The following is a 17031-nucleotide window of genomic DNA, read 5'->3' as shown; positions in this document are numbered from 1 at the left end:
CACTTTAATGTGCACATGAATCACCCGGGATCTTGTTAAATGCAGATTCTGATTCAGTAGGTGTGTCGGGGGAGGGGAGGTCTGTGAGTCTGTATCTCTAATGAGCTTGTAGGTGCTTCTGGTCTTCAGACCACATTTTGAACAGGAGAATATTGAAGGGAGACAAGATGGAAAAGTAGAACTTGAGCTCACCTCCTCTCACAAAAACATCAAAATCATAACTAACTGCTGGACAACCACCGACAAGACTGAAATATATTTTTTTTAAAAATCTACATCCAAAGACAAAGAAGATGCCATAACAAGACGGCAGAAGGGGTGTTTTCATTATATAATCAAAACCCATACCAACTGGGTGGGGGACCCACAAACAAAAATAATTATATTGCAGAGGTTTTCCTGTGGGAATGAGAGTGCTGAGCGCCATGTCAGGCTCCCCTGTGTGGGAGTCTGGTATTAGGAGGAGGACTTCCCAGAGCATTTGGTTTTGATGGCCAGCAGGGCCTGAGTGTAGGAGCTCCTAGGACAGGGGAAACAAAGATTCCATTGTTGGAAGGTGCACCCAAGGCAAAGCCGTAACTCCACAGAAGCCTGGGCCAGACCTACCTAAAGGTCTTAGAGAGTCTCCTGGGGAGGCAGGGGTTGTCTGTGGCCCATTGTTGGGGCAAGGACACTGGTGGTAGAGTCCCCAAGGAATATTCCTCAGTGTGAACCCTCCTGGAGGTCACCATTTTGGCCCTGAGATCTGGCCCCATCCAACAGCCTACAGGCCAAAGTTCTGGGGCACCTTAGGCCAACAACCAATAGGGTGGGAACACAGCCCCACCCATCGACAGATAGGCTGCCTAAAGTTGTCTTGAGCCAAAAGCTACCTCTGGACATGCCCTTTGACATGGCCCTGCCCACCAGAGGGACAAGATCCAGTTCCAACCACCAGCGGGCAGGCAGGTACCGGCCCCTCCCACCAAAAAACCTACATAAGACCCTGAACCAACCCTACAACCCAGGGTTACACACCAGAAGCAAGAGGAACCACAATCCTGCAGCCTGCAGAATGGAGCCCACAAACACAGAAAGTTAGACAAAATGAGACAACAGAGAAATATATTCCAGATATATTCCTTCTTGTTCCAGAAGGAACAAGATAAAACCTCAGAAGAACTAAGTGAAATGGAGACAGGCAATCTATCTGAAAAATAAATCAGAATAATAACACTAAAGATAATCCAAGATCTTGGAAAAAGAATTGAGGCAAAGACTGAGAAGATATAAGACGTGTTTAACAAAGAGTTAGAAGATTTAAAGAACAAACAAACAAAGATAATACAATAATTGAAATGAAAATACACTAGAAAGAATCAATATCAGAATAAATGATTCAGAAGAATGAATAAGTATGCTGGAGGACAGGTTGGTAGAAATCACTGCCATGGAACAAAATGAATAAAAAAGAATCAGAAACAATGAAGACAGTTTAAGAGAAACTCTGGGACAACATGAAACACACCAACATTTGCACTACAGGGGTCCAAAAGGAACAAACTATTAAAGCACTGCTTAAATTGTAATAATCTGTACACATACCAGTCATTTCCTTTTGTCTATGAGCTCCATGAAAACAAAGGTAAGGGGAGCATTGCAATAGATACCAACAGTGACCAGTTTGAAGTATAGTAAGTATCTTACTCTACATTACCTGCAGTTCTCAAAACAACCCTGCAATGTGTGTTATCAAGGTCTCATTTTACAGATGAAGAAGCCAAGTCTCAGATACATTAATCAACCTGATGATGGCAGACAGAATGCAATTCTGGGTCGTCTCCAAAGTCTGTGATCTTTCCACAGCCTCCTTTTGTTCATTTCTATATTACACATAGTTTAATAGTGTACTTGATGCTACAGAAAATGCTCCAAAGATGTGTTTGGCTCTGTGAATATTTTATCTGTAGATTCTCCTTTGCTCATATCATGTCCCTTGTATGGAATGCCCTCCCTGCTTCTCTCTTAACTGATTGAGATCCACCTCACTTGGCCTACTGCATTACTGTGCTTGCTCTCTCCTCTGAGCTCACAAATGCCAACTGTTTACACCATACAGTAAGTACGTAAATTACTAGTTATCTTATCAACAATGTGTTTGATTCATTGTGTAAATAGTTTTTGAGTAGGTATTAAGCCTCGAGCATTATCATAAGCACTTGTCACAGGTCATGAAACAAAACATACAATATTCCCTACTGCCCTAGGTCTTGGGAATCATTCTTCCAAGATGAAAACTCATTTGAGGACAAGGATCCAATCATTTCACTTTCCATATATCTCAGGGTTTTGTACATAGCAAGTGCACAATTAGTAATAGTCTAAGATTTAGACAGCTTACCAGGCAAATATGTTCCTAATCTATAGGAGAGTCAGTCTTAAGCCCAAGGCCCTTTGTTTTTGTACAAGTGACCCTTGGAAGGTGGAAGGATGCTTTCACAATGTTTCTTATTTCCCACTGGCAGTGTTTCAGGCCAGAGCAGAGGTATTAAAGTCTCCTACCCAGTACATATATCAGCTGGAGAAACAGAATTCACTAAAATTAAATCATAGCAGTTTTCAGTAAAAAGAAATTATCTTTTCAGAAATATAGGAAATGCAGGCAGAAGAGGCAACTCCATGAAAGGTCATCTCCACTGTTGAAGATGATCTCTTTTCTCCTTACACACTAAAACTCAAGACCAGCAACCTACTATTAAAAACTAGGAAAAATCACATGCTTATCATTTCATAAATGTTTTTAACAAATGCTTTTAACATTTAACTTAAATAGAGAAAACATAACTTCCTGTATTATTCAGAATGTTCTGTATTCTACAATATTTCATAAGCATCATTTTTTAAAGTCTGTTCATTCACTGAAGGTATACAAAGCTTTTCTCTTTAAAGCTGTGGACTTCATAAAATCTCATTAGGCATGCTGTTCACATGTATTAATATATATTAGTATAGGATTTTTGCCTGAAGATGAGTGACTTAAATGAGAAAATAAGACTAAACTTGCTCTGTATCAATTCTTCCTCATATTTAAAACTACCTATATTGTGAAAATTTGTTTATATGAATTCATTTTGCATGTGTTCTAAAATATTTAAAACTAAAATAAAGAAATCATGTGAATCTCAATTTAACTACTTTATTTAATATTAAGAGACTACATGATGCCATCTATGGATGCAGACCATGGAAATTTGAGTGAGACAAGATTCTTGATCTTATTAATATGTGAATGTTAATAAGGAGAATACAACTTTATGTTAGATAAAACTTTTGTAAAATAGCTGTCATAATTCTTATTAAGAGAGAATGGTAGGAGAATAAAAATTTTAATATAAAAACCCAGTACATAGTAAATGTTCAATAAGTTGCTGTATTCTGATCATATTAACAATTATATATCCCTAATCACTTGGGGTTTTTTAACCACTAAAAGCAATTGAAGTACGATAAGTAATTACATTTAGTGTTTAGCTAAGCAAGTACATAGGCATGACTCTGAATCAGTAAAAATTTTCAATTTAAAACAAAGTTGATCTAAATAGATATCTAAAAGAATTTATAAATAAATAGCTATACAAACATGAAAGAAACAAATAGCAGATGCCTTTGTCTTGTGTTTCAGGATTAATTCAAAGTTTCCTTTTTCAAAGAGGAAGACATCCCATTAATCAGATTTCTTTCCCCAAGTTCTTTTTTATAGGATTTGGCAGGAAAGGTCTTTGGCTAAAATATAGCTTAAGATTAGTGTTGTGTGACTGAGCTGTAGGCTGCGTCCTAGAAGAGCCTTAAACATGAGTAAAAATAGCTCTCAGGGTTGGGAAAAGAAGAGAAAGAATATAGTGATAATGAATCACAAACTCTTGGAGCTCTAGGGACCTTAAAGACCAGGCAAACCTAATCTCTTATTTTATAATGGGAAAATTGAGGCCCACAAATTCAAGGGATTTGTTCAAGCTCATATATTGGAATCTTGATGGAATGGCCCACACACAAATCATTCTTTGTGAGTAAAGATAAAAAAGAAAAATGTATATCTTACTAGATATGAGATCTTTGTTAATGAGAAGGGCAGTCGTATCTGGGGTACTGAATCGGGATCATATTTATGAGCAAGTGGAAAAGATAGGTAAAGATGTGGAACATTTCAGGCAATGAAAAAGGATGTCATGTGAAGAACATACTATCTCATATGAATGGCATATTTGACAATGGTTTTCTTGACTCAACTTTCTTTTAAGCTAAAATATATATGCACATAAGAATAATTTTATAGGTTCTAGCCCAAATAAATTATCAGAGTATTACTCTGAAAAACCACAAAGACCATTAATAGAAGGATATGCACTTGGATTTAGTCATTTTTCTCATATTGAAAGGAGAATTTTGACTTGAACTTGATTTTTCATAGCATGATAGTGTGAATGGGAACTTTTCAAACGTTTTTTAAGATGGCCAGCCCAATGAAGATGTTAATAATAAAAATGAAAATTTGTTATTTTTTTCAAATTACCATGCAAGAAATATCTAAGATGGTATTGAAATCACCTCTTAAATCTAGTCATGACGCTTTACTTATGAAAATTCTTCAGGCAAACTTCCTTCATTCTGTTAAAGTTTTTGTTATATGGAAAGCACAGAACCAACAAGATGAGTTTATAGATCATCTGGTCTAGCAGTTCTCAGATTTTGGGTGTATCAGAATTACCTGGAGGCTCTTATGATACAGATTTCATATAGCTCCATCCCACAGTTTCTAATTCAGGAGATCTGGAATGTAGGAATATTTATTTCCAACAAATTCACAGGTTGTGTTGACAATGTTGGTCCAAGAAACACATTTTGGGAACCACTAATTTAGTCCAGCCTGCTCATTTTACAACTTTCTTTTTTATTTAGGTAGACACATTCTAGTATTCTTGGAATTTATTTTTTTATACCCTTTCTCCACCTCTCTAACAACTAAGCAAGTTCTGTTTCTGGGGCTGTCACTATGGACTTGTGTGGTTTACAAAGACTGGGAGGTAGAAAATGTTGATCATCCTATTAAGCTGATATTAGGTAAATTCTCCTAAAATACTGAACCAGAGCAAGAAGGCCAAGTTATTCTTTTGTGCCTGGTATAGTTGTATCACACAAATGCTATCTTCATCATATTTAATATGAAAATAAAAAAAACAAGAACATTTTGAATCCCATCTATATAATATCACATGGGGACTGGACTCTTCCAGAACTGTTGCAAAAGCAACATTTAGAGAATTCTTCAAGGACACTGGTGGACTCACTAAATCAGGGCACATGAGTGATATGTTATTATAGGAAAAATAGTATCATTTTCCTCACAGAGAGCTTATGTTATTGCTGGGAAAATACTCCAATATTGCAAAATCGTAAAGCTGAGCTAGAAAAGATCAAATCTGCAATGTAGCATTTCATAATGATGTGATTATTTCTGCAGGTATCAGCTAATTAGTGAGAAAAAAGAAAACTGAACAAAAAATTCTTGAAACAACTAAAGGTCTCAAAATTTGTTAGATTTAATGTGACAATACACCAATCAGGACATCAGCAAAATTTGAAGAAAATAGAAAGTGATGCTTTTAAATCCATCTTCCATGGTATGTGTACACACACACACACATACACACAAACACACACATTTACCCACATCCCCCTAGACAGACACACAGACAGACAGACACATCTTTACTCAAAGCACTTTCTTTCTGGCTATGTAAGGCATCCGGTCCCATCACTTCATGGGAAATAGATGGGGAAACAGTGGAAACAGTGGCAGACTTTATTTTTGGGGGCTCCAAAATCACTGCAGATGGTGACTGCAGCCATGAAATTAAAAGACGCTTACTCCTTGGAAGAAAAGACCAACATAGATAGCATATTCAAAAGTAGAGATATTACTTTGCCAACTAAGGTCCGTCTAGTCAAGGCTATGTATGGTTTTTCCAGTGGTCATGAATGGATGTGAGAGTTGGACTGTGAAGAAGGCTGAGAGCTGAAGAACTGATGCGTTTGAACTGTGGTATTGGAGAAGACTCTTGAGAGTCCCTTGGACTGCAAGGAGATCTAACCAGTCCATTCTGAAGGAGATCAGCCCTGGGATTTCTTTGGAAGGAATGATGCTGAAGCTGAAACTCCAGTACTTTGGCCACCTCATGTGAAGAGTTGACTCATTGGAAAAGACTCTGATGCTGGGAGGGATTGGGGGCAGGAGGAGAAAGGGACGACTGATGATGAGATGGCTGGATGGCATTAATGACTCGATGGACGTGAGTCTGAGTGAACTCTGGGAGTTGGTGATGGACAGGGAGGCCTGGCGTGCTGCGTTTCATGGGGTCGCAAAGAGTCAGACATGACTGAGCGACTGAACTGAACTGAAGACTCTAATTCCATATGGTCTCTACTATTAGGAATAAAGATAATGAAAAATGTATTTACCCCGGCCAGATATTATATGATATGTGTACCTATGTATTTTTAAAGAACTTTAGGGATGGGCACACACATCAGTTAACTTGTAAATTACAGACTTTGGGTGATTATGATGTGTCTAGGTCCATTAATTGTAATCAGTGTACCCCTCTGGTGAGGGCTGTTGGTAATGGGGGAGGTGATACCTGTGTGGGGATGGGGGCACACAGGAAATCTCTGTACTTTTCTCTTACTTTGCTGTGAACCTAAAATGTCTCTAAGAAAATAGTCTTTAAAAAAATCAGGCAACTAATGGAGGCCTCAAGAAACCAAGCTTCAAGTATTTCAGAACATTTACTGTGAGAAATAGTACCAGAAAGAGAAGAATGGAATCAGAACTAGAGCTGGGAAATAAAGGCATAGATACATAAAAAGATACCTAGCAGACAGTAACTAGAGACTCAAAAGCTGATAAATCCTGCTAAGTGAAGACTGTCCTACTCTGGATGAACTTGATCTGTGCTGGCTCACCTTGATGGGCTGAATTTTCTTAGGCAGAGTGGAAGCTGGTGAGGAGGCGGGCAATCTGAGGAGGACTCGCTCAGCAAAGGTGAAAACGTAGAGAACATTCAGTGACTACACCGTGTGTCTATACATGTTGGTATCAAAGAGTTGGCTTCTGAGCGTATGAGGCACCATGTACCGTTGTGTTTGTTGAGCAAGACTATGCTGCTGCTAAGTCGCTTTAGTCGTGTCCGACTGTGCAACCCCATAGATGGCAGACCACCAGGCTCCCCCGTCCCTGGGATTCTCCAGGCAAGAACACTGGAGTGGGCTGCCATTTCCTTCTCCAATGCATGAAAGTGAAGTTGCTCAGTCGTGTCCGACTCTTAGTGACCCCGTGGACTGCAGCCTACCAGGCTCCTCTGTCCATGGGATTTTCCAGGCAAGAGTACTGGAGTGGGGTGCCATTGCCTTCTCCAAACTATGGAGAACCTTAAATGTTGAGTGAAAGACTACAAGAATGCTAGGAAAGTGAATGTCAACAAAACCTACTAACAACATCAGAAAAGGAGATGTTGGAGTTATGGAGACAGCATTTTCCCAGTGACCTTAAAACCATAAACAATACGTTGCACTGAAGCCCTACTCCATTTGCTGTTACATCAATACAGCTTTCAGGGACTCAGCGTTAAAATATATGTAATCATCATCATAATCACATACCTTGCAGGCACTGACTTCCGGAAGCGAGACTGCTTTCACAACTCAGATAGCAGCCTCTCATACTGTACTCCATAGATCAATTTTAGTTTCATGGGATTTAATTTTAAGAACCTTAGGTTTTCATCTTTCGCACTTCAACAACACTGAAAAAAGGCTTCCAAGTTCTGATTTACAGAATTATTGTCACTGTCAATAAAAGGAATGTGCCTGACACACCAAACTCCAGTTTAATTACTTCTGTGATATCTCCTGCGGCTGAGAGGAAATGATATTTCTCTGACACTGTTCTGTTTTTAATTTAGTAAGATGGAGCACTTGTCCTGAATAGGACCTTGGAGAACAGATGTGCGATGGATGCCATGGAAGATGGACCTCACAGTTTCAGAACACAGATTTACTCTGAGGGTGTGATGACTGCATGAATTCAGATCCTTCATTCTGGACTCCTTCATGGGCATTTGAGGGATCATCAAGGATTTGACATAGAAACACAGCTGGGATATTTATGCGTCAAGTCATGACCGGATAAGTTTTGCAATCATATTCAAAGGCATGCTTTTAGCGAGCACTATTTCCAATGTCAGTGTTGTCCTGAGCTGCTGGAATCCAGATGAGACCTTGAAAGGTTCCCAACAGGAGATGCCAAATATTAAAATACACCCTGCACCATTTGAGTGAAGAAACCCAGCAAAATGCATTCTTTAGTTTCCGCTACATATTCCATCTGTTTCTCTCCCTAAAGGGTCATATGTTATACATTTATAAGAAGCATGTTCACACCTACGTAAACTGTTTCCACTGTCTCTGTCAAACACAGCCTCCTCCCTGTTCACGACCCTTTTTTTTTTTTTTAAACATCCTTCTACATCCATCCACTCATCCTTTAATGAAACTTGTTTCATTCTGAAATCATTTCAAGTTAAGAAACGCCTTTGTTCCTTCCTATCTACCAAATCCTGGGGAGATTAAGCCTCAGGCTCTACAGGCCATTTTCTGAGAGATGTGAATCTAGATCATTAGGGTCATTAAAATCATATACTCCAAAATACCTAGAGCTAGAAACCACCTTTGTACTTTATGCTGCTGGAGAATGCTACCAGAGAAGTAACAATGTATAACAGCATCAAGCTACAGAGCAGACCATAATTTCTCCCCATAAAAGGTCTCTACACATTTTAATTGCCACAGTAAATCTCATTAAAGAAACAGAATACTTTGTTCCAGGAAGGAAAAAGGATTGCTGGACTAGGTGCACTTTCTTCATGGTAATATTTTTTTCCCAACAACCAAAATTATTCGTTAAAGCAAGCACAACATTATTTTTATCATGACCTACTCTGCACACTTCCTTGGAATCTTTCTTTCTCTTTCCTACAAATACAAGCAGGCTTTGGTCTTGACTACTAATCCTGTAAGCGCTTTTCATGGTTTGGGCTTCATGTATTCTCTCATGTCATCCTTGTGAATCATTCAAAGACCTTGAAAGACCACGCTGCTAACCTCTGACTTTTTTGTTTTTTTCCTCCTTTCCACTTTAACACCACATAAAGAGAAACCTTAGATGTAATCAACATCATCAAACACTTGGTACCTATGCAGTGATCAGCACAATTCTGAATTTTTGCTCCTCCTTTCCCATAATATACATTGTGACTCTGATTCAAAGAAAATAAGCTTGGGAAGTATTTCGCCTGACTTTATTATCAAGTATTAAATTATTATTTTTGAGAAACCCAGGCTGTCACGGAAACATCACAGAAAATTCCCATCTCTATTTCATAATCAGTATCTTTTTATAACAGAACTGAAAGTTAATGACAGTAGGCTTTAAACAGCTATGATTTTTTAACTCGTCTTTAGAAGCAGAAGTGAAAAGTTAAGGAGAAGAGCATGTTTCATGCAACACAATGCTGAACATTATATGTAAGAATCAAGAGTCTGATGAGGTTGGAAAAAAAATTACAATGTTAAGTATCAGTCATTACCAACTTCTCTGGGGAATTTTGCATCTGGGGAATTTCAGAATCTATCCCTTTCTGGGGAGCATTGTAGGTGCAAGTAAGAATATGAGCTTGAAGTTAGACAAACTTACATTCAAATTTTCTCTGGGAAAATTACTAGCCATTTTAGCATAAAGAAGATCTTTAAACCGCCAAAGCCTCGATAGCCTCACTTATAAAGTGAAAATAATATCCTGTGAATACTGAAAAGACAGGTTTATAACATATAAATAATATGCATATGCTACTTATTATGCAATTCACAGTAAAATATGTTGGTGTGGTCCACATAAAAATATTTTGTAGTTCTTCTTATGCACTTAGATATATTCATAAGAACAAACTACATAAACAACTTATGCCTGATCCAACCACTTCCTTCCAAATTCAATGACAATTTTATTCATTTTTTTAATCAAATATCTACTTCACAATTTCAGTTCAGTTCAGTCACTCAGTTGTGTCTGACTCTTTGCAAACCCATGGACTATAGCATGCCAAGCCTCCCTGTCTATCACTAACTCCCAGAGTTTACTCAGACTCATGTCCATTGAGTCAGTGATCCATATCCAACCATATTCAACCATATCATGCAACCATATCGTCCTCTGTCGTCCCCTTCTCCTCCTGCATTCAATCTTTCCCAGCATCAGGGTCTTTTCCAGTGACTCAACTTATTCTTTTTAATCTTATACTCCTTTCAAAAGTTACCTACAATAATCAGATTCCATAAAGTTGGAAAATTATCTAACATTTTACTCTCTTCACAGACTTTCTTGGTGAGTAAACAAGTATTAAACTGTTCATTGTTTATAATTATTCGGTATCTACAGGTTTATGAGAATTTGCCATGATAAATCTTTGGTTTGTTCACAAGGGTTTTTAGTGCATCAATTTTAAGGAAGCAAAATCCAAAGTAAAACCCAAAGAAATTAAGTTTGAAATGAGCACCTCAGATTCAAGCAGTCTCCCACCCGAGCCTAGATTCTGCACCCACTGTGTTGCTCTACTGAACAGCAAAGTCAGAAGCCTGAGCAAAATGCACTCACACAAAAAGAAAATTATTCAGACAAAGACTAGGGTCACAGAATTCTCTGGAATAGCACCGAGTGAGAACCCAAATCACATAAACCCTTAAGGACAGTTAACAAAGGTGACTGGTGAAAACTTCCGTCCATGGAGCGGAGATCCAGTGGGTTCTGGTGGGACATGACAGCTTTACCACATCAAAGGCCACCTTCACATTTATAGAAGACCTGTAATGGAGAGCATCCATGTAGGGGCCAAATCAAGGTCCACAAAGTCAGATTTTTAAGCAAGCCAGAAAATTTAGAGAGTACTAGCAGAGGTAACAGGCCTCCCGGATAGCTCAGTTGGTAAATAATTCACCTGCAATGAGGGAGACCTGGCTTTGATCCCTGCATTAGGAAGATCCCCTAGAGAAGGGAAAGGCTACTCACTCTAGTATTCTGGCCTGGACAATTCCATGGACTCATGGGGTCGCAAAGAGTCAGACACAACTGAGCGACTTTTACTTTCATTTCACTTTCAGCCAAGGTAAAAAAACAAAGAAACAAACCAAACAACAACAATAACAATTAGACCTTCTTTTTTGACTTCTGGGGCCAAATTGGCACCAGTTACGCAGAGCAAAAAGGCTTCTTAGAATCATGGATCATTCAGCTGCTGAAAAATATAGGGAATCAATCTGGGTAATTTAAATACAGAAATATTCTACACTCTACTGTTTGGGGCTTTTCTTCCCACTTAAATTTTCTTATATAGATACAACTTAAAGCTGTCATTTGATCACCCAATTGCAATATGAAGAGAGACTAATGCTTCTTTTTATGCATTTACTTTTATGATGTCTATTACCAACCAGAAGAACAAAGATAAATTTATATAAAGTAGCAGAAGATAGCACTTCTACTATATAATACATTTCTCTATCATACATTTTGCTTCCTGTTCTGTCTTTTATTGTATTTTCTGACTCAGTATGAACAATATTTTAATCCTTTATGGTTTAACCTAATACAGGTCTGGCCCTAGATAGTTTTTCTAAAGCATTATCAGTAAATATTACTTATGAATTGCTTTCAACAAGTTCAGGGCTGCCATTTATTATAGAAATGCTTGAATGATTCAAGGTTAATAAGATTCATCATACTCACAATGAGGATCTGGTTGTGGACACAGCTAATTGCTAAATTTTATTCAGCCATAAATGACATCAGTAGCAAATCAGCTCACAGCTGAATACTACTGGCAGCTTTACATGGGAGAGAAATAATGTCACTTTGATTCAAGTTATTTTTATAGATGTTATGATTCATTTACAGTAATTCTGATATTGATGCTCAGATGCTGGGTATTAGATTTTCTTTTCAAAGAACAAAAGAAGGTGAGAAACAAATCTGAAGATATTTTAAAATATCATGGTAACAAGTCACAGTCAAATGTTTTCCTTTCTTATCTTTCAATGAACAATTCTAATTCTCATACAATAGATATGACAAATTCCTATCAGAAAGATTTTCTTTTGGCAAAGTTTAGAATTCTGAAAATAGTCTTTTAATGGCAGTGCTCACACCCTCCTAGCACCAAAATAATAGCACTATGATGTATTAATCCCTCATGGTAACAGGCACCACTGAAGCTGAACTGTAATTTGGCACACAACATTTCTACACTAATGTAATGTGACAGTGTTATTATGTTCGCTATTTTCCGTGTGATCATAGCCATATTCATCTTCCCCAATCTGACATTAAATTAGCTAGTGTGGTTACATTCTATTCTGAAACACAGGGAAGATACAGAAAAGGATTATTGTAGCACAGTGGTCTGATGATGGTGTGGATGCGCACACAAGCATGAATAGGTGATATGCAGATTTAACGCAGTGAATATAAACTCTTAACACACATCTGGCATGCAGCATGCACTCAGAAAGCAGTGATATCCAAGAGAAGGTTCACAAACACAAGTGTTAAGCGCAAAAAACAGTTGCTCTAAGATTTCAGGACAGGGAAAGCAGACCCAGCTCAGAGGACCTGGAAGTTTTCATGAGATGAAACAGTTTAGGCAAAGATTAAAAAATGAAATTACATTTCTTCAAGCAGATATAGTGAAAGGAATGCATTTTAGGTGGAATGGGTACATTCTCTAGGAGGAGAAATTAGCATAAGCAATGGTGAAGAAATGGGAAAAATGTAATGTTGCTCAAAACTGTGGGTTAACTGGCAGTTAACATGCCATATGGACAAGGCCTTTTGTAATAGATAAGAATAAAAAATGAAACCTAGGGTCAGACCATGGAGGTTCATGAACTCCAAACTGATGAGTTTGGAGAGTACTGTCAGCCACTGAGGACATACTAGAAAGCCTTATGAAAAATTCATGCATCTAGTCAACATTGATTTAGTGAGTTACTACTATCACCAGTACATGTAACACGCAACATGCACATAGGTGCAAAACATTGGGCTGATCACACCTCCCGCCCAAAAACAGAATTACTGTTCCTGGGAGATAAGACCAAATATAAGTAACTATAAGGTAGAAAGTGATAGCTGATAAAATAGCATAAACAAAGTTCTATAGAGGTCAAAGGGGGGAAAGCATTTTCTCTGTTAGGAGAGTCAGGAAGAGCTGACAATATTTAAACTAGGGAGAACAGGAAGAAAGAACAAGACTGTAAGGAGGCATAGAATGGACTAGATAATGAAGGGATTAGAAGGGGGAAACTCAACCAGGATATTGCTACAATGAGCCAGAAAAATTATATTGGGGAACTAAAATATGGTATAGATATGGAAGAATCAAGGAGTTACATGCGGTACCCTACACACACGCACAAACACATACGCCCTCAGAGCAATTACTTTTGTCAACTGAGTAGGTTATTTAGATGGCAACTTTCCAGGAAAGATAGGGTTTCACAAACACTTTTCTTTAAAAATAGCCTTTGGCACCACTTAGCCTAAGTACTACTTTTTTTGAAAGATTCCTTTAACTTCATTAATTAGTATGATTTATCCAAGATTACACTTACAAGGGAAAAAAGTATTCCCATCATCCCATTGTTAATTATGTCTCCAGGCTAACATAAATAAATTTTTCTAGTTATTCTAACTCTATGAAACTTATCAGAGAGATGACATTTAGAAGGTCTATGGGGGATTGGAGTAGGGGAATCTCATTTGCAATGTACTATGTTCTTTCTCTTTCCTTAAAAAAATCGTTTTGTTTCTATTTTCCATTCTTTTTTTTAAATTTGTTTGTTTTCCATGTAGTTGACAGCTACAGTCACAGAAATTAAGGATAAATATCTAAACTGGAGAAGAAAATTTCATTACGAAACAAAATGTCATATTTTGCTTTATTTAAAAGTTAAAAGTCATCCTCTATACAGAAAAGGAGCTTGTTAAAATGGAATCACACTTGGCTTATGTGTACACCTTAAAGAAAAGCAGTAAGATATAGAGATAAGGTTTATTTTGATCAGTTTAAAGAGTGAAGAAACTGCGACATACCACATTTTTTGCTTGTTAATTGCATATCTTCAAGGTAACTGTCACTATTGTACAATAGTGACAACTTCTACAAATTGATATGAAAATTAGATTTGCTTATAAATATTGATCTGTACCTACATAGCCTCACCACCAAAACACCAATGTATAAACCAGGAGAACTACTTCACATTCCCAGAAAACCCACAAAGAGGTAATGATTTAATCAAAATGCATGTATTCTGAGAGCCCTCCAAAGTAATTTTAATGCTGATTTGTGCAAAAGGCATATCAGGAGACCTATTTATTGAATGACAGTTACCTTATTTACAAGAAAATAACAAATGGCCTTATCATTGTCATCACCACTACTATCACCCAAGAGCAGCATTCAAATAATTTTCTGTAAAAAATGATCTGAAGACAGCATGATACTTAAGGAAGGATCTTGATATTCCTTTAGGAAATGTCTAGCAAATACATTGGAGACAGAAACAACAACCCACTTCAGTATTCTTGCCTGGGAAATGCCATGGACAGAGAAGCCTGGCAGACTACAATTCATGGTGCTGCAAAGAGTCAGACATGGCTGAGCGACTAACAGCAGCAGCAACTAGCAGATAAACAGGGAAAATGAAATTCTTTATACTTAACTCATATAAGAGGATATACAATCTGACACAACCAAGAGACAACCATGGTGCAAAACATGGAAACTAAGCACAAAATTTGGCAGATAAATTCTTTGGCAAAATGCAAAATGGTTCCATGCAAAAAAAAAAAAAAAGGAAAAAAGTACTCAGCTACACGTCAGGATCATATTTAGCGTTTTAAAACTGTCATAATGAAATCATAGCAAATTATCAGTCTTCTGTTTGTCCTTGAAAGTAAGCTGGTTTCATTTTCTCTGGGGCAGGAGCAACTGCAAGAAGTTACTGTTCTATCTATATCCAAACATGTGTTTATTAAAAGGATATATAGATTCTTTGATTTGCTTTGCTCTAGGTACATATAAGTAATTATTGAGTCTTTACATAAGGCTATTTATATAACTCCAAGTGTGGCTTAATGTTTGTAGGAGTGATTTGATTTTTAGAAACACAGTATTTGCAAATGTGTAATGGTTAGTATATATGCTTGTGGCTTCAAGTTTCTTGTTATTCTTGTAATTGAAGGGGTCACTGGTAGGATGAAGACCAAATAGTGCTCCTTCTGTTGTGGTGTGATCTTTACATGCCTCTTCCAAGCATTGTTTACTTTCTATTAGTTGCTTGTTCTTCCTATATTCACTGTCAGATAGGAGATGTAAAAATGGCTAGGAAATTGTGCTATACTGCTAGGTTACAACTCAGTTCAATAACATATTTTAGTTTGACTCCATCTTCAACATATACACATATCTACTGACATGAACAGTCTCAAATATATAAAGGTCAAAATGAACAAACTCTAGTCTTTCTTTAAATCCACACTCAAGCTCAGCTTTAACTTGAAAGCCCAAACCTTCAGTCATCTCACTTGCCCTCCCATCATCCCATCCTAGAGCTTTTCTAAAATGTAGTAGCATTTACAACATAAGTATGGAACTCTATTTTACAACAGAAGGCTTTGTCAGATATATTTTCTCAATAGAGCAGAGTGCCATGATTTGTAGGAAACCCTTTTATCATATTGATGAAGTACTGTAAAGCAGTACCTATTGCAAAGTTAAGAAGCAGAACTTCATCCCATATGCCAGTTAGTTTGGTCTCAAAATTCAGACTGCTATCACATAAATTAGGTTTTCACAGATATTCCATAATATATTGTGAATGCTGTGTTTCTTTACCATGCTTATATTGTGAGACTGAAGGGGAAAAAACACAAACACAAGTGGCTAAATTATAAGGGAGAATAGTTGAAGGACAAAGTTTAAATATACTGTCTGTTAACTTAAAAGATAGTGTGGGCTTGAAAAGATGCAGCGAGAGAGAAAAATAACAAGACCTGTTAATTCACTAAAATTCCAGCTCTCAAGATATAATCTTATGAAATTAAATATTATTTAATAGAAAGCGACATGAAGGCTCTTTCAAGAATTAGGGAAGAAGTGTCATATAAAACAAAGGAAAAAATTATTTTCAACAAGGTATCCACTAGCAGTTCAAAAAATTCCAACAAAGAGTCAAAGACCAAACAATCAACCATTATCACAGATTTTGGCGAATGGCATCTTTGATCAATACTTTAGTATTTTAAAACTGTCCTTTGTGTAGGATCAAATGCTTCTCCTGGTTATAACCATTTACTTATTCTTAAATAGTATAAAGACTCTTAGCTTGAGACTGGGGTATCAAATAGTATCTGGAAGCAAAGACAAGCATCAGTATATATGCAGGTACTTACGGTCATTGCAGAGCGGTCCACTGAAGGAAGTCATGCTACAGTCACAGCTGAAGCCATCCCACTGCTGCAAGCACACACCTTGGTTGGAACATGAGTCTTCCTGGCAGGTTGTGCTAGGCCCTGAAAAACAATCCAAAAGAAACGTGGGTTCTTTAAAAAAATCAAAACATGTGTTACACATGAGCAAGGTCACACACAGTAGTTGCCAACACCTCAAATTACACGACCAAACTAGTCTGGAAAGTTCTAGTTCAGACACCTGAATTAGGAACAGAGAAGCTGTCATATGAAGGTTTTCTGGAATTTCAAATATAGGACAAAATACGTTATAATAGTAAACTAAACCAACAAATAGTAAAAGCAAGCACATAGCTTCCAGTATGATCATGGTAGCAGGTAATCTCATTCCATCTTCAATAACTCTCTCTCAC

At 37.3% G+C, this 17031-nt stretch overlaps 1 protein-coding gene across 9 annotated transcripts in view; it reads right to left on the bottom strand.

Moving 5' to 3' along the window:
* The window catches only part of NRXN1 (neurexin 1), a 1213874-nt gene that overhangs the window by 564836 nt on the left and 632007 nt on the right, over positions 1–17031 (bottom strand). For all 9 annotated transcript variants that reach the window (XM_070292299.1, XM_069583366.1, XM_069583363.1 and 6 more), the window contains one exon: positions 16601–16720. In XM_070292299.1, coding sequence (XP_070148400.1) covers positions 16601–16720 — 120 coding nt within the window. The remainder of the gene's footprint in view (positions 1–16600; positions 16721–17031) is intronic.

The sequence above is a fragment of the Ovis canadensis genome, chromosome 3 (genome assembly GCF_042477335.2).
Source record: "Ovis canadensis isolate MfBH-ARS-UI-01 breed Bighorn chromosome 3, ARS-UI_OviCan_v2, whole genome shotgun sequence".
NCBI lineage: Eukaryota > Metazoa > Chordata > Mammalia > Artiodactyla > Bovidae > Ovis > Ovis canadensis.
This window is presented reverse-complemented; position numbering and strand designations above follow the sequence as displayed.